We start from the raw sequence: 18,554 nt of genomic DNA, 5'->3' as shown, positions 1-18,554 counted from the left end.
CACGGCTGGTGAGTAAGGCAGCCAGCCTGCTTAAAGGACATGATGAGGCTTGCAGTAGGGGAAGAGGCAAGAAAGCCTTTTTGGTGGTGGTTGTCCTGTGGTCCTAGCACATGGTGCAAAAGCCAATCACAGAGAGTGGAGGGATTCTAGGAGGAATTTTAGCGGGGAGAAACCTTACCACGTTATCAGGATGGTTCGTTGCCTCACTCAAAGCAGCTGAACTGTTAATAAATGTGGAAGCCCAGAAAATGCTTTGTAATAAGGTGAAAATGTGAGGCAGACTCTCCTGGCACCTACCAAGTCTCTGACTGAGATGAGGTGGGAGAGTCTGTGTGATGCATTCTGTGGGGAATATTCCATATTCCTTTGACAAAGAGTAGCTGAAAGTTAGTTTGTCTTTCTAGGATGATTCTTGTGACGTGGTTGAGTTTTGTTTTTTTAGGGCTTGATCTCTCTGGGTGTGTAGAAGGGTTGTCCATACTGCCTGAGGGGTTGTGCTCCCATGGTTAGGAGCTGTTTCACCAGTGCAGTGCATTGATGGGAGTGGCCCAAGGGAACCATGGAAGACTTGCATATGAAAAAAGTAAATCCTTCTCTGTGACTGGCCAGAAAATCAGGGCCATTTTCAGAAGGTGTAAGGAGAAGTATAAACACTATGAGAGAAGGCTTTGAGAAGTATGAACACTACGAGCCAGTTTTTTTCCAGTCATGGTTAGAAGAGAGGCTGGAAAATATGTAGAGATGCCCTATAAAATCTTGTCCCTGTTGACCAAAAGAGGGAGAAAACCTTAGTTCTGTGTCTTGTGATCTTTAACAAGCTTTCAGGTAGCACTTGTGGTGAGACCATACTGGAACCTCACTAGGCAAATGACCCAGTTTGAAACATGGGCCTTGGGGGAGACTTCCTGGCCAGATTCCCAAAGGAAGGTTGTTGGTATGGAAGGTGCAGGCTGGAGCTTGCCCTTCATACATACCTGCATGCAACAGCGTAATAAGATTAGGCAGGTCACTACATAGCTGAGAGCTGTTCCCACCCAGGCATGCACAGTGTGTCTGTAAGTACAGACTTATTGTCAAGCATCAGCTGGTGACAGGGGCTGCTCTGGTGCCATTGTAATGTGCCTTCATAGCATTTAGTATTATCAGATGGATGCATGCTGGATAGTAAAACTTGTCCACCTGGATTGGATAGTCATCAGTATTCACGAGTCCGTAACAACATTCACCTTAGCTCTTGGGGCTGGTGAAGAAAATAAAAAATAGCCATAAACACACTGTTTTCTAGATGAAAAAGTTCCAGGTATCAGAAGTTTGTCAAGTATATGTATTTGTAGGAATGATATCATTAATTAGTCCTAGTTTTAGACAGTTTCTCTTTAAAATTAAAAATTGTTGGTGTCCCTGCCCTTTCAGTCATTCCCAAAGCATGCATGGATTTTGTCCTTTTTTTTTTTGTCCCTTGCTTTGCTTGCTATTACCTAATGCCAGTCATGCTTGCTCTGTACTTCTAATAAAGGAGGAGAAGCATTTATCCATGCTGGGCATCAGTAGTCCTTAAAGAACCTTTATCCCACATCTGCCAAGACAGCATCATCTTCATTTCTGGCTCAGTAATCCCAGCTGTAATGTGAAAATCAGAGAGCTCCAGTCAGATGTTTATTCTTCTTTAGTTTCTTTTCCTTTACATCATTCTTAAATGAAGACACCCAAACAGAATTTACCCCCTGGAAAGACTGTATCATTGCCCGAGTAGGACATCCTTTCTGGGCTTGCCTCACCATCCTGCTTTATCCTGAGACCAATTTCTTCCTAAAATTGTCATCCTCTAATCTCTTCTGATGTCTGTTGCCATCCAGCTGACAAGTGCTGTTCTTTCCTAGATATTTGATCACTCCTTCCTTCTCAACCAAAGTCAAAAAAAGATGGCTAATTTAAAGAGTTGCAGTTTTTTCTGCATCTTTTCTTTTGAGAAGTCAATGTGAGGACCAACTGAAGAGCTAGTGCAGCTGTCTTGAAAAAGCATCAGGAGGGTGCTCATGTTGCACTCACCCTCTTTGGCAGGCTCTATCAATATTCAGACATCAGTATTATGCAAATCCCAGTGGGTGCATTTCAAGGTCACAGTACATGTAAAGTCAGGTTACCTGCGTTGATTGGAATATCTGAGGCAATGTAAAGAAATTCATTCCAAATCCGATGCTGATCTTAATGAAACCCACAATTCCATAAACAGCAGAGCTAAAGAAATTGCCCAGTTGCCTGTGGATTTGTGTCCTGCTCCCTTTTGCACCACAATACTCTCAGATTTCCCCAAAATCTTACATCTTAAATGCTCCCTTTTATCCCTCACGGCTGTCTGGTCGTTGCATGCTGGCAAAGACAGGCGTGTTCAGTAGCCCCTACATAAGTGATTGGGCACCTGGCAGCCCAAATGAACCACCACCAGTGCAGCCCTTGCCTACTGAGGGTATTGCATTGCCCACGTGAGCAGCAGATGCTCCTCCAGACTGTGAATCCAGCACGTGGAAGAAGTCCGAGGACATCGTCACCAGTGAAACTGAGACGTCACCCAGAGGGTATCAACTGTTCATGCAACTGTTAGTGGGATAAAGATGTTCCATGTTAACACTTCAGTAAAGAACTACAAGAATCATTTGAAGTCTGCAAAGCCTCCCCTTAGTCTGAGAGATTTGAGTTCAATCTATTTAGTTACAAAGTTCAATTTATTTAGCTTATGCATGAGATTTTGGAGGGATTTACTTGCAGTTTCTCTCTCTCTCTCTACCTAGAGGGAATGTTTTTTCTCACAAGACTTTTTAATTTTGTAGGAAGAAGTGTGTCTGAAGCTAGGCAAAGGACCAAAAAAGGCAGCGCATTTACATCAGTATAATTATTTTTGCTACATCTGCCCTACAGGCTTGATGGATTTGCTCTTGAAGTCTTAAAATCAAAACTGGATATCTTGGTAAAGTTCCACTCAAGCTCTCAAGTGTGAGAGTAAAGGACTGGAAGAAGTTGCTGATGGAGGAGCACTGCTCCCTGCTATGCAGGACATCCAGGAGGATGTTAGCAGGATCTCTCCTGGCCTCTCAAGCAGTGCTGATAACAAACAGCAGAATGTGGTAGCTAGAAGCTCAAGCTAGATAAAATCAGCCAGGACAGATGTAATTTCCTAGAAATCTGGCGTTATAATTCTCAAATGACATACTTGCAGAGGTGAACGCTGGCTGCTGACATCTCTTTCTGAAATACAGCCTTAATCCAGCATCTGGGAAAATTCTGTGTCTTGGGAGTACTCAGGACAGGGCTGCACTCTTGTGTTGCCTTCCTGCCATCCTGTTCTGTGACTCTGGGCCCCTCTGTCCTCACTCTCTGTGACCCGTTTGTTGACTGTGAGGAGCAGGATAGCAAGCCAGTCATACATCTGACAGCTGGTCATGAAAGTAAGTTATTTACTTTATCCAGTTGTCTGCAAAGGTCACAGCAAAATTTTCTCTTCTCGGGGCACAATTAGGCCAGATCTGTTTCTGCATCCAGAGGGAGAAGGCTTTGTGGAGTCTCTGAGGTGAGCAACCTCCAACATAACAAAATTCCCCAGAAATGCTCTTTGGAAAGCATTGCAACACCACAGGATGCTGCGACTTCACCCGTGTGTGGTGTGAAGACTTACAGAGGAGGGAAAAAACACTGATTTGATTTTGTAAATAAAATCACATGCTTTCTGTCAGTGGCTGAAAAGATACCCCCCCTTTCACAGCTCCAGGGATTTTGCTATCTGCATTTTTCTTTAAACTGGAAGGGGGGGAGGGGGGAGAAAGTCTTAACAGTAAATATTTATCCAAGATGTGTGGTTGTTAATATGATCCAGTCTTCAGTCATTTTGAATGGTGTCATGATGACAGATGTTAATTCAGAAAGGAATAGATTGGACGATTTATGCCTGAAACACATGTGTTCCTTGGCAGGCTCCATGGATTACTTGCATAGTTAGAGCTGTCTGAGCAATTTGTAACGTTTTCTCTGCCTCAGAGCACCAAGGGCTCCAGGACAGGGGGTTGACCTATATCTTCAGTCTGCTGTAATAAACACTGAGGTAACCAAATCCCCCCCGTGTTCTTTTATCTTCCTAAATTTATCTCTCCCCCTGTGCTCCAGCTGTGTGTGGTGCTTCTGGTTCTTCCCGAGAAGAACGGCGGCTTCTTTCTGCAGGACAGGAGGATGCTCCTGTGTGCACGAGGTGCAAATCCCTGACCTCCTTCCCCTTCAGATTCAGCTTCACTCTTACCTCAAAGCTCACACTTATTTAGTGCAAATGCTTGTCTTGACAACAGAAGTGAAAGTAGACCAAGCCATGCAAAGGCAGTAAGCAAGAGGGATTCTGGAAAGACCTCTCTTTTTTTGGTAGTATTTCTGTTCTTACAGCTGTGATTTTATGGAATGTCTGAGGGTGTTTCTTCTCTTCTTAGCTAAGACAGATTTGTAAAAGTGTTAGTGTCCTTTTTTTTTTATTTATTTTTTTCAATGAGAGGCCAAGCTGTTGGGTGCACGAGGCTTTTGGTAGGTCTGCTTGGAAGTGTTTCTCAGCTGGACCATCACTTGTGTTCCAGCCATTTTCAGTTAAATTAATTTTGCCCACTCTGGAAAGTACAGAAAATATTGAGTCTGGCCCAGGCAATCATCACGTTGACTATTTGGAAAAAAAACCCAACTCTTTAAATGTAAATGTTCTGTTTGGATTAAGTTTATTTAAATTCTAATCTTTTAAGAATATTAAATAATGTTACTTAAAAACTCTTCTGTAAAACACCCATTATTAATGCAAGTCTAGAAAATAAAGTAGGGCAGGAGCTTCCTGGCATCTTCCCAGTTTCTTGTTATTTTGACCTTTCTGCTTTCTGCTCTTAGAGGATGCTGAATAATTTGTATATATTCTATATGAACACTCAGTGAACATACAAATTATTTGGCTTCTCGTTTCAGCAAAGATGCCAAAATAGGAGAGACAGATTTTCTGTGTGCTCTTGCTGTAAAAACAATGTAAAAATTTCCCTGGAGTCTCACTTTAAGATAACTTCAGAAAGCAATGAGGTTTTCTAGGCCATAATTCTTCCTGTGGTGATCCTTTAGCTTTTTTTGTTGTAATGTGCCAAGAGTTTAGTCTAAATATGTGTTGTTTAATGAGTTGCTGTTTGTATTCAGACTCGTGAACCAGTTCAGCTCCCTAAAAAAGACTTTGCTGATGGGTGTCCTCAGATGCCCTGGGATGCCCTTGTGCTTTGTCACCCAAGCCTGCAAAGACAAGCTTTTTTAATTTTTTTTCAATTTTTTTTTTATCCTTCTGTGCATTCATACCGTTGTAAGTGGAGCAGGTAGCTGAGCTTGTAGTTGGGATCACCTTATGTTTTCTGTTAGAAGCAAGGGGGAAAATGCTTTATCATTTTATTACACCATCATCTTGGAGCTGATGTTTTCCATGCCACGTGTTTGGCACAGCTGGAAAGTTCAGCTGAAATAACTCAGCTGTCTCTCAGAATGAGGCTACTGAAAATGCAGTTGTATCCCTGTTTAAAAAGAAATTATAAAGTTTCCCACACTGTCTTGTTGAAATTCTCTAGTTCTTCAGCCTGCTGTGGCTCCTGCTGTTCTGTGAAATCCCATGGCTTGCTCTGATGTTCCGTGGGGGCTGTTGGATGCTGGTCAGTCCTACCACGGCTTTCCTGTCCTGCCTGTCAGCTGCCCTCTCTGCACAGTTAGTTGGGATCCAACATCTCCATGGATTTAAGAACCAAATAGGATTTTCTCATCAGTTACTTCTCCACAAAGAGATTGGAGCAAGGACAACAGACCAGGGAGCAGGGAATATCTCCTGTACTCTTAGGAACCCCTTCTCCTGCCAGCCACCAGACAACAAGAAGGAGCAGTAGCCTGGTCTGGTGCATGGCAAGAGCAGGAGTATTGGAGGTTGAAGTGGTGGGTACTTGGGACAGCAGAGAAAGGAAGGGTTTACAGCCTGCAGGGAACTCCTAAAACATTGGCACTTTAAGACTTTTTAAAGTGCTGTACGATTATAAAAGTCGAGCTGCCAAAAGTTAAAAAAAAAAAAAGCAAAAAAATAACATTGGGTTTTCAACGTTAATTCAGGTCTCCTGTGCAGATGTTATCCTTAATTATATAATTATATCCTGGCTCACTCAGAACACAGCTGTCTATGTAGTGGAGAGGGAAGACTGAGATTTAGTCTAATTTCTGTAATGCAAGGCATTCAGCCTTCTATGAGTGGTTGCAGAAGTTGTAGAACATGTGGATGGGAGAGAGGAAAGGAGAGGAGAAAGAATCATCTCCTGGTTACAAACACTGAGAGTTCCTCTTGAGGAGGTGGTTTAACACTGACCAGTGTGATGCTGAGCAAGTTAGATCAGAATTTCACAAACACATTTAGATCTCATGGGGTGGATATAAAGGATATCCTGCTGCTGGGTGTCAGCAGCAAAGTCAGTGGAGTTGTACTATGAGCTTAACAAATGTTCTGAAAATTCAGCTTATGGTATCTGAAGTAGAGCATTGGGAGGTAATGGAAACTGGGCATCATCTTTGTCTGTTTTCTCCCCTGTAAAATGATGTAATATTTCTCTGCCAAATATTGCAGAGATGCTCTGAATATGGAAGTATTATTTGTAAAATACCTAGATACATGGTGATATAGGAAAAAAATCTTGTGGGAAGATTAGAAAGCCAGTGTTCACAACAGCAATCCTGACATGAAGCTGAGAGACAGTCCTACTTCAGCACTTACCAACACGTGGACTTGGCCTTTTAACCTTGGTATTCTTTTAATAGATGTTACATGAGTATATTTCATAAACTATGTCATAAAAATAATAGCAAAATAAAGGGACTGGTCCCTTACAGGAATAAAATACCCTGTAAGTAATGATGATATAGGGCCTGTTCTTCTCTGGGATTTTTCTGAAACTCCACTACTTTAGATGTTTTTTCATTGAAGGATTATTATTCACAGACAAAAAACCACAACTCAAACATAAATTATCTAAATCCATTCCTTTTACTAAAAACTTCCGTTTCTCCTAAGACGTTTCAGAACAGGAATATTTCTTCAAATTTTGGCTCAAAATCCAGCTTATATTTTGAACAAAGGAGTCTGTAGTACAGTCTATCCATCACCCTGTTTGCACATAGTGCAGACACATCTTCTGACACACCGTATGTGAGCTATCATTTATGCTTTAACTTGTGAAACAGCATTCATCAGAATTATCTTCGGCGTTTTTCTGCAGCTCATCTGACATGTTCCAAGTTCCGGTTTCTCCGCAGGACAATCTCTTTTTTGACCTTGTTACCTTACAACTGTGAACCACATCTTGCTCTCGGTTACGTGGATAAAACCATAGAAATACATTTTTTATTTTTTTTAAATTCCTTTTCATTTACAATACAGCATAAGAATAGCTTTGCTCTCCCGGCTCCTTGGAGCTGGTCCTGGCCTCGTGCTGCCTAATCCTGTGAAGGGGAAGACAGCAGTTGTTATTAGACCAGGCACGCAGGAGGCTGACGTGTCTGTATTTAGGTTAGCTGTAGTTATATAGGTCAAATGAAGCTGGAAATTCAGTAGGCCTGTTTGAATGTGCTTATCTGCTTACTCATAATGTGTGTTTGCAGGTAAACAGGGCGGGAACTTCCTACTGACAGCCATGGGAACGAGCACATTGCTGAGTTACTGCAAACTTGTGTGACACATCAGTGTCACTGGCTTTGGGCACCGTTGAAGTTGCTGCTTCCTGAGCCAGTATCTGTGGATGGGACAGCTTCCAGTTTCATGTGTAGCCAGGGTGCCATGTCTGGCACAAAGTTTAAAGTTTGCAGCTGCTACTTGGAATTAAGTTTCCCTTCTCTTTTGGTTTTCATCCTGGTTATCAAGCCTAAAGAAACTTATCTCTTGTCAGTGTGGTGAAGTATTACTAGCTCAACTCCATGGAGAAAGAAGAAAATATTTTTGCTTTAAAAAGGAAAAAAAAAAGCTCTGGTAGTACCACATATTGAGGTGCTTTTGTCTCCATCATACTTTGCTGCTCTTTGCTTGCTAGGTATAAAATGCATTAGTGTTTCACACTGAGAAACATTACTGAAAACTAAATTTGTGGTCTTTACAACCTGTCAAGAGTTCTTTTGCATCCTGCAAGGATACTGGCAGGTGGGAAATACTGACAGGGGAATGGCCTGGGAAATTACAGCCATTTGATTTTAGACTTTGGTCAGTGAGAGGATGTTTGGGGAGAAGAAACAAAAATTATAAAAAAATTAGGAGTATCGTGTTGTTACATAGTCCAACAGCTGCATCTCTTTTGAGAGCAGAACAGAGAGAAGATGAGGGAAAGGCTTGAGCAATGTTCCTGCTTCAGGCAGAGAAAAAGCTTTTCAGTGGGGCAGATAAGAGTAGAACACAATGGTCTAGTCTCTAGAGCATTTCTGGACTCTAGAAACTGAAGACAGGATCATTCAGAACGAGTGCTGGCCATCAGAGGGGTTCTTCATCGCTTTGAGGAAGTTGGGTAAATATATTTGAAGTGTGGGCTAGTGGGTCTGGCAGTTGACCATCAACCCAGACTGCAGGCTCTCAGCACCTCTGTTCTTGTTGGTAAAAATTCCTTGTTGCTGTGATAATTGGTGCAAATGATGCAACTTCATTTATATTGCCACTTGTAGAAGAGCATTTTCCAGGCCTCCATGTCTACTTGACCGCTGAGAAATGCAGCATTGGCTGATAAGATGGTTATTTTCTAGTGGAAACACACCTTCCACGTCTAATCTATTTATGACTGAGCAGAAACCTTTCAAAAGCCTCTGCAGATGGATTGCAGCAGTTCTGCTGTACCCTGTTTGTGTGACAATGAGTGCTTGTGGACAACAGGTAGACAATAAACCACATTCCAGCTTTGGTGGGGGCAGAGGTTTCAGTGAACTGTGATCTCCCAGGAACAATTAGGTCTTGTGACTGGTACATCATCCCCTGACTTTTTTCTTTTCCTCTTATCCTCCTTCCTCTCCATTTCTGGTGTTACCAGTATTTGAAAGAGCAGTAATCTCCATTTACCACAGGTTCCCTCTCCAGTCTCCTCACCTTGTTGCTCTGCAGCAGGTATTGCATACCCTGAACTTATTCAGCTTTGTGTTGCACGTAGCTGACCTTTGCAATCTCCCTGTCCCCTTCCCATCAGAGTTAGAAGTCTTTGAGAACAATGCTGCTTGTAATCCTAAATCCAGTAGTAACACAGAGGTACAGAAGAGGCAGCACCTGTGTCATCAGGATGCAGTGGCATTACCCCTCATTTTGCTCATTATATTATGAATGTTGTTATTCTGGGAGACTCAACCTGCTTCTAGTAGTTTATATCTTCCAGTCAGGTGTGCTTCTAGGCTAAGGCTCTAAGTTTCCATATTTTATTTTAGCATATGTTGTGATTTGCCTTGGTAAATCTGAAAACAGGAGATGGAAAACTGAATGAAGACAAAAAATAGTTTACAACCAGCTGTGCCCATTACCATTCAGTATTCTGCAAATGGACAAAATGAGGGATTGCAGCTGGATTGTCTTGTCCCTGGAGCTATTTGGTGAGACCTGCCATTTTTCATCACTTCCTCATAACCTGTGGCCCTCATAGTGTCGTTCTTCAGTCATGTTCTCCTGTCTGCCTCTCTCTCTGTGGTGCTTGGTTTTTTATGCTTATAGTATAAACTTTTTTTTTGGCCACCCTTGGTACCATGAATACTGATCTGTGGCTGAGGCTCTGGATGCACAGTAATACCAACATACCAACAAATAACAACGGTGGGAAATTAACATAAGGAAACACAGTTTCCAGCCTGGTTCCCACCTCAGTGCCAGGAGGTGATGAAGCACTGTCGGAACATTGCCTAAGCAGTTTTCAGGCTTATTTTCTGACTACTTATTATGCTAATCAGGAGTTATTTCATCCTTAGAAGCCCACCCATGAGCACTGAGGGTTTAATCACTGTAGCAGAGAACAGAGGGTGCCCCCAACCTACAGCTGCGAGTCTGAGCTCCCGAATCTGGCAGGAACAGCAGTGCCTTCCCTCCTGGTGCCTGATGCTCCTCGGGTGGCTGCCGGTCTCCTCCCAGCCTAAAAAGGGACAGCGTTTCCCCCGACGGGAAGTAATTGCCTTGGAAACGCCGCGGAACATCTGGGTCCAATCAGTCTGAGCATCCCCGGCAGGCCGAGCATCGGCGGTAGCGCCGAGCCTTGGAAGGGGCTGCGCTCCAGAGCCTTGGAAGGGGCTGCACTCCCGCCACCAAGGGGGTTGTGTCAGGGGAGCAGCCTCCTCCCGGGGCTCCCAACGTGGTGGTGGTGCTGCCTCTTGTAGCTTGCCAGTGACAGACAAGCTGCAGAACAAAACCTCAGGGTAGCTGAGACGTAGCTGAAAGCTGCAGGGCTCGGAGAGCCAAACCACGAGGCTGAGAATTTCAGTAATTATAAGCCAGGAAGAGAGTTTTGGGTTCTTTAGGCCTATACAGGGCTTTTCCTGCTGTATAGGTGGAAGTGTGAGAGCTGTCTGCTGAGACTGCACTGTTCTGCCTACAATTGTTTTAGAAACTACAGCGGGAAAACACACCAAAATGAAAGATTACCCCAGGTGGCCCTCAGTAATAATCTCAGGGAAAAGTTATAGAGAATACAGAGCAAATAGAAATGAGACAGTAAGGAGAACCCAGAGCAATTTCAGAGCTGAGGAAACTGGTTAGGGAGATAGTCATGATGAGCAACAACTACATAGAAGGGACCAAAGCAGACAGGTTGTGTTTCCAGCTAGGAATAGGGACACAAGCTTATTTTGCACTGGCATTGAACTAGCTGAGGGGAGCCCAGGTACAGTCATTGTGGTTCACACAGCGCTGGGAAAATGGGCAGCAGTGGAATGTGTAGTTACCTCTTTCTGGACAGTTCCAGCAGCAGCAAGGAATGAAAGTCTCAAATGTTTATAACCTTTCTTCTTTTTCGTTTCTCTTTAATGTTTTGTGTGTAACGTAAAAGCCATGTAAAACCTACTTAAATCCCAGAACTTACGTGGAATCTCCTATGGAGTGTGAGTCCAAACAAAAGACATCTTTTGTCCACTTTAAATAGCTTGCAGACCTTTGGTTTGAATTGTTTGCAAAATTTAGGCAATGCCATATTTAGAGTTGCATGTGAAATGGTAATTGAACTTATAAATTTATTTTAGTTTCAGGGTCACACACTATTTTTCCAGGGTGTGTCTGCTTAAGCCTATGATAAGATGGTTTCACTGAATGAGTAGCTGTTCAAGACTTTTGTTTATCATCTTCGTTTCTGTGAGACTTGGAGCATGCTTAATGCAAGTGGAATCTGTGATTTTATTTAATTTTTTTTTTCCTCTTCTTCCATGGGACTGAAAGGCCTCTATTTCACATTTGCCTTTAGGAAATGCCAAAGGTTTAATATTTATCCAATTTTTAATGAATTTTCACAAGGAGGCAAAACTCAGCTGACATACCAAATCCCTCAAATCCCTCGGTCAAATGGATGTTGGACTTTATTAACATTTATAATGGGTTTTTTCTGTTTTTTTTTTAATGCTGGGATCATTCAGTGACTGAAAATGTCTTATTATAATGGAAAGTGTTAGACTGCTTTGACACTGGGCATTCTTTCTAATTCAACTATGATGAAAGAACATAAGTGTTAATAAGGAATTTTTTCCATTTAGGGTCCTGAGAGCACTTAACCATTGTTGAAATGTGAACCTAAACTCATAGGATGCATGCCCTGGTCATCAAAAATGTATTGTGTTTGGGCAGTTTTGAGGGGACACAGGATAGCAATGGGGTTTGGCTTTCTTAGGCTGTTGGTTAGGATGCCGGTGTGCGTCCTCCTCAAGTTTGCTGTGTTAATGCCTTTTGTAGCACGAGCCATCTGCCAAAGTTTCAGTTTCAGGATGTGAAATTCAGCAGCTAAAGATATCCGTGGGATTGTTCCATAAAAAACCCTCGGTAAGGTGTTTGGCAGCACGTGGTGCGAGAGTTCACAGGAGCCGAGCGCAAGGCTCCGAGTACGAGGAGCGTGTGAAATGCAGCAGGCATCGGCTGCGGCAGAATTCCTGCTGATAATTACAGGGGTGATCTCTGCTGGGCAGGGTAAGCTCCTGAGGATTTTGCAGGGGATCACCAGCATTTTCAGCAGTGCCCTGAAACAGCTATAAAGTCGCTGTTAAGCTGCAAACAACCCAGAAGTGGTGTAAATAACGAATTCCAAAACGTGTGGGTTTTATGTAGAGTGTAGTGTCTGTCTCTTCTGCTTGTCAGGGAGATCACAGGGAAGGTGGCTCAATGCTGTGAGAAGGAGGTGTTCAATCAGATTACCTGCCCAAGCTGCTGGTTAGCAGGTTAAAAGACTTGCCATCCTCCCTGTGCCCTGCTCTGTATTAACCTAAACAGTAGTTAAACATTAGAATGGAGTTGTTCTCTAAGTCCTGTGAACACGGAGCCTCTGGTTATTTTGGGGGTACTCCATGCTGTACCATGTGAATGGTGTACCGTGTGGCTGAAGTGCCAATAAGAGTGAAAAGATGGCACCAGGGAGGGGGTTGTTCCTGCTGAAGCTCAAGCCTGTCTGTCCTCTTCCCAGTTGCTATCCAGACTAGCTCAAGTGCATCAGTCCATGCTGCTGTCCATCTCTCCAGGATGCACAGATCCCCTACAACCTTATACTAGTGCCCTGTGGCAGTGAGCAGGGACAGTGGGAACTGCTACCATTAGTGCATTTTAATATTTTTTTAAATAAAATAACAGAAATCTATGCTTTGTATATAACTGTGTTTGTTGGTTTACCTTTCTTTTTCTTTTTTTTTGTTGTTACCAGAGTGCCTCTGATGGCTTTTGGAAGTCAGTGGCAACTCGTGTCCCAAGAGAACCTCATGAGATACGTATCCTGAATCCCTACTTCATCCAGGAAGCAGCTTTCAGCTTCATTGGACTGCCTTTCAACAACGGCCTGATGGGCAGAGGGGTAAGTATAAAGCAAAGGAAGCAAAACCACAGAGAAGGATGAGACCAAGCAGCAGAATAGGCTGTTCTTACTTTTCCTTTGGGCCTCTGTTGTTGGACACTGAAGGGAAGGAACTTTGGCTCTGTTATGGTGGCAGCTCTCACTCTCCTGCAGACCAAGGCAAGATCCTTCCTGATCTGAGGGTTGGGAGTGGGGATCATCAGCATTTCAGCAATGCCTTGAACACCACTGTGAAGTTGCATCCCAGGCTTATAGTAGAGGAGGGTAAAAATTGTTTTATGAGGCCTTTGGTAAGAAATTCTGATCTCGCAGCAACAGGTTTTAGATGTAAAAGCTCACAAAAGAAAACAATGCAAACCTCAGTTTTAGGTCATATTTATTAACAAAATACCTTAATGGTCATTCTCATATCTCTCACCCCCAGTGCAACTTTTTGGAGTGTTAGTGTGGAGTAGGTGGTGACTTGAGTTTTCTGGATTATCTCACATTGCAATGCTGTCCTCAGAACCTATTTATATTTGCTCTACGTAATATATCAGCCATTAGAATAAGTATTGCTTGGGTGGGTAAATTGCTCATGTACACATGTGATATAGTTGTTGATAGAGACCACACGTGACATTTTTGGGCACATTAGCACAGCTGACAAACCCAGAGAGAGGCACTTTCCCTGGACAAGGTCTGCTTGCTCTGCCCCTTCCTTTGCTATCAGCGCAGGAGATTTGCCGTGTCGCAGCATGGATTTGGACTAGACAGAATAGTGACTCATTTTCCATGCTCTAATTATATCACGAAGACTTCGGAAATATTAGAGACATTTGCTTTGTGCAAGTCAGATGGGTGGGTGCCTGGAGATAAGACATTTCCTTCTTAAAGTGCGATGTGCAAGATGTGCGGACAGATTTGGCCACATGGAAAGGACCTTTTGTAAAATGCACTGCTGTGTGTGTGTGTATGTACATACAGAAGCTGTCACAGGATTCTGGGAGTGCTGGATTTTTGTTCTGGGAGCACTGAATATTCCCATCAGCTAGGAATTAACTTACTTCACCTCTCTGCATTCTCCAGAACTTACCCTTAGAAAGGCGAGGTCTTGATTTGTCTTCCAGAAAATCAGGACTGCTGCCCCAGTAAAGGACAAAAATCATCAGACTTTCGCCTTTATTTTTCTCCAGATTTGTTTTTTATTTTTAAACACGTTATTTTAATACACAAGTTATTACTTAAACTGAGAGAAGAGAGAATCCGGAAATGAAAATGCTGTGAACTGAAGTTTATGAGGTTTTGATAGGTTGTTTAACACACACTGGATTGGGAAGTGAAGGCATCTTAATTGAAACCTGATGTTTCACTTCACAAAAGTCCATTTGAGCATTTAAAAATAGTTTATGGAGCTTTAAGACAGGCAGTCTTTGCCCATGACCCCTACTAGACTGTGTGAATTGTAGTTTATTCCTTCAGATGGGGCAGTGGGAGCTCTGCAGGTGCACGTGTGGGGCCGGGATGTCAATGTACGCTGGGCGGTCTGTGCAAGGATGCTGATGGAGGGATTCTGTCAGGGTTTAAAAACAGAGAGGATGTTTCTAGCCTATGAGTACAAATTTTACTGCAGACATCAACTGTGGACTGCTGTTATGGAGCTGCAGGGACTTCACGTGTTAGTGAATGATGCTGCATCAGTGCCGGGCTTAGAGCTTTTTAAGTGCAAAGGCTCCAAGAGGAACTGCTGCTGCCAGTGTAAAGAGGGAAGAGTCTTAGTAAGATCCTGGTGATACTCACCTTTTTTCACTTGGATTTTAAACAGGAAAGAGTGGGAATTAGAGCCTGTAGGCCAAGAAGCCACCGGTCATGAAAGATTTGTGAGACATCCAGCAGGATGAGTCGGGCAGCTAGAGTGAGGAGAGCTGCTCCACAAGACAGTGTGGCCCAGCAGCTGCAGAGCATAGCTGATTGGGTTCAGGGTCGTGCTTTAGAGATGAGAGAGGCAGCCTGGAAAACTTTGCACAAGAAAGAAGCATGTGAACATGGAAAGGAAAATGCTGAGATCTAGTAAGCAAAAGCACGGTGAACAGTGTCCTGAGTTTCTCCGAGGAAATCGGGTTGGAGGCAGATTGGTGCCCCCGTGCTGCAGTCTGCTGTGGTGTGTTGGACAGGAGGATCAAGGCTGGGGATGCCTTAGTAATCAAGGGCAACATGAAATCCTCATAAAGAGCAGTAATATTCCACTCTTCCTTGGTTCTGGTGCCTAAATAAACTTCAGTGCTTCTCTTGCACACCACATATGGTAACAATGTGCTGCCAATTAACTTTGTAATTTGGGGGCTTTTTCAGCAAGGTTGAGGAGAGCTAGTAAAATAGTTTGGGGCTGATCTCAAAGCGTTTTTCCCAGGATTCAATAAAGGGTGAATGTAGTAACATCCTCTGCTTTGATAATATAATTTGGGCCAGATGGTTCTGGAGGGTAGTAGTGACGTGCAACTCAGATGTGCATTTTGATTGCACTTGTAGCACTAGTAGCCAAAAGTCTGAGCAAGAAGCAAAACTGGTCACCCACAATGAACAGTGGTGACTGTTCATTCTCTGGAACTGGTAAAGTTTCTCAGGAGTTTTCTCAGTCCATTTACTGAAGTCTTACGAGAGGGAGTGTTGTTCCCTACTGCATGTGGACTTTTTCTTTTTTTGGATTAAGCTGATGATAAAGAAAAACCTTTAGGTGTCTAGCAATGTTTGGGGAAAAATCATTGTTAGTGCCTGAAGACGGTTTAGCACAAAAGAAATGATCTAGTAAAGATCCTCTCTCTAATTAAAGAACCCTGTTAAGTGCGGGTGCAGGGTTGGCTTTCTCATTAGCCAAAGGTATGTGTGTGATTTTTTGTTCAGGTGGAAGTTCTGTGTGTACAGGGATTTGGGCAATCAAGACAAACCAGACATCACTGGTATTGCAGCTGGTGGTTCAGGCAGACATTGTCCCTTACACTGCAGACAGTTTATTTAACATTGGTTCAGGGCCATCGTTGCTGATGGCACGTACACCACTAGGGATGGTCATTGCCCTGGTGCCTTTTGCTGTGCACTGAATAGTCCTGTCCAGTCAGGAGTGCTCAGAGCCATTGCAGCAGTGGCTTTCTGGCTCCACTGGGAGCCCTGAGCCTGGTGTGAGGTGGCCAGGAGGACACTGCACAAATTATCAGGACTCTGAGGACTCCAGTGCAGACTGTAGTGTTTGTTTTTTCTCTCTCTGTGCCAGTGCTGTGCATCCACAGATCTTTTTATGATTTAACTTCTTATGAGAATAAGGTCTGCAGCCCAAAACTTAAGCCTTTGATTTGTTCATGTGCTGGAAATGGCTGAATCTATAAAGAGATAAAGCATCCTCCTCTGGACTTCACCCAGCCTCAGCACCAGCGTGGTGAAGGAGGAGCCATGTGCAGGAGGTGTTACCAGGCTGTGTTAGGCACCCAGCCATGGATTAGCACCTCTGCAGAGTGCTGACAGCCCTCATGAGCTCAGGGATTAACCTCTGATGCTGGAGTGTTAGCACATCCTGGCCCAGGGCTCCTCTTAGCTGTTAGGTGGTTTTGCCTGTGGGCAGTCAGCCTTTCTGGATGTGCCAGTGGGAACCCTTTGCTCCTTGGGCAGTTTTCAGCTCCCTTGGCTGGTCATGACCCTTCCTCTCATGAGTTGCCCTGTTGTCAGCAAACTTTGTCTCCCAGGCTGTTCTTACTGGACCAAGACTCTGTGAAGGCCATGTCTTTGGACCTGTTGGGTCTTTGCGAAGCAGAAGAGAGATGGGGAATGGCAGGAGCAGAGCAGTCCACCACTCACTCCTTTCCATTTACATGCTGCTGCTTTTTTTGCACTCTGATGGCATCTTCTGAGGCGTGTAGAGGGACAGGTAAAGGGCCACTGCAGCTGCAGTCAGTTGAATGTAGAGACGACTTGTTATTGTAAAGCTTTGGGTTTGCAAGACAGCACATCTGCTTTGTGGGCTGGACTGTTCCATCCATTACCACTGCAGTGGGATCAGTCCATGAGCTGCTGGGGAACAGGTGCTTGGACAAGTAGAAGGGAGCAGGTAAATGCAAACCAACCGCTGCTTGGTAAAAGCCCAGCCACGTGCTTCTGCACATAAGGGATGCAAAGTGGCTGAAGGGAGTTTAATTCTCAGTGAAAGAGTAGGCCACGAGCTCCCATTTAGCGTGGGGTGAGCATATATGTGGTTATCACAGAGCAGAGAGCACGTAGTAAAGTCATGCCCTCTGTTAAATCCTTAGGTCCTTTAGAAATACCCCCTGCATGGCACATGAATCTGCTCCGTGGCAAATGGTGAATCAGAGCTTGTGCATCAGGTAGATGTGGTCAGAGATAACTTTGGATTGGGCTAAGGTGTATTGGAGCTCAGCAGTCAGCTGCCAGAAGGGAATTGGTGGGCAGCTGGCTTGTCATGTCTCCAGCAACCAGCCACTGGCCCCCCGTTTGCTCTGCTGCAGGCCACCAGTTCTGCAGGCTCTGTCCCACTCACAGCAAGGGATAACTAGGGCAGCTGAAGGAAAAGCATTGCAGGTGCTCTGCTTTGTCTTTTGAAGCCAAATATTGTAGCTGATTTTGTGCCTGAGTGGAGGTAACTGTGGCAGCAGCAGTGTGCCTTGTAAGTTCCTGTGACAGGGATCACTCCACAGAATGCCAGGCTCACAGAATGTCTGCTCACAGTGAATGATACTGAATTGCTTTTTATGCCATATTTCCAAACTTTTCAGCTAAGGGGAATGAAGAGCAGGTTTGGGGTTGCTCCTATGCAAACATAAACAAAAAGAAAATACTGTTGAGTGTGTTGTGGTGATTATTATAGTTTTTTTCTGTATGTCTTTTGTTTTGAAAACTTCATTGCTATTAGATGATCAGGTCTGTAACTGATAAAACTAAGGTAGCAATTTTTCCCAGGTAAGCAATTTTTCAGGTTTTCCCTCAAATAATTTAATATAGTAGTCAAGCCAATTTGAATACGTAGGTGCATTATTGTTTGTAGGGAGTTTATTCTTTAGTAACACTTACCTTTTAATTGAAAAAGGTAACATTTGGAATAGTCTGAACAATCCAATAAGTCTTACCCTGACCCAAGTAAAATCCCATAAATAACTGGAATTCATTTAACATATTAAGGGAGTCAAATATTTCTAAAAACAGATTTACAGCAGTCATTTCCTTCCAGTCCAGCAGGCAGTGACACAGGAATGACCCGGGCATGGAATGAAAAGCAGCAAGAGCTTTTCACATGCACCAAGCAAAGAGCAGTTCCGGCTCAGGTTCAGTCACCAGCACTGGATCTCCAGCACAATCCTGTGAGGTGATGCTCTCCCCCAGTAGAGTCCAGAGGAGGGCTGGTGTTCATTTCTGCTGGCTGACTTCTTTGAGTAGAAGTCAGCCTTTAAAGCCTCTTCAGGGGGACCAGTGGAAGGTGAAACATCAACGTCTTGAGGGGAAGCCTTTTATCTTTCT

General features: G+C 43.7%; 1 protein-coding gene across 10 annotated transcripts in view; it reads left to right on the top strand.

Annotated features, from left to right (window-relative positions):
• ST3GAL3 (ST3 beta-galactoside alpha-2,3-sialyltransferase 3) overlaps positions 1-18,554 on the top strand; it is a 179,640-nt gene that overhangs the window by 140,113 nt on the left and 20,973 nt on the right. For all 10 annotated transcript variants that reach the window (XM_027683106.1, XM_027683103.1, XM_027683105.1 and 7 more), the window contains one exon: positions 12,912-13,058. In XM_027683106.1, coding sequence (XP_027538907.1) covers positions 12,912-13,058 — 147 coding nt within the window. The remainder of the gene's footprint in view (positions 1-12,911; positions 13,059-18,554) is intronic.

This window comes from Neopelma chrysocephalum, unplaced genomic scaffold (genome assembly GCF_003984885.1).
Source record: "Neopelma chrysocephalum unplaced genomic scaffold, ASM398488v2 Primary Assembly neopelma1_64, whole genome shotgun sequence".
In the NCBI taxonomy this organism is placed as follows: Eukaryota; Metazoa; Chordata; class Aves; order Passeriformes; family Pipridae; genus Neopelma; species Neopelma chrysocephalum.
The sequence above is the reverse complement of the archived record's forward strand: the minus strand, read 5'-3'. Positions and strand labels throughout refer to the sequence as shown.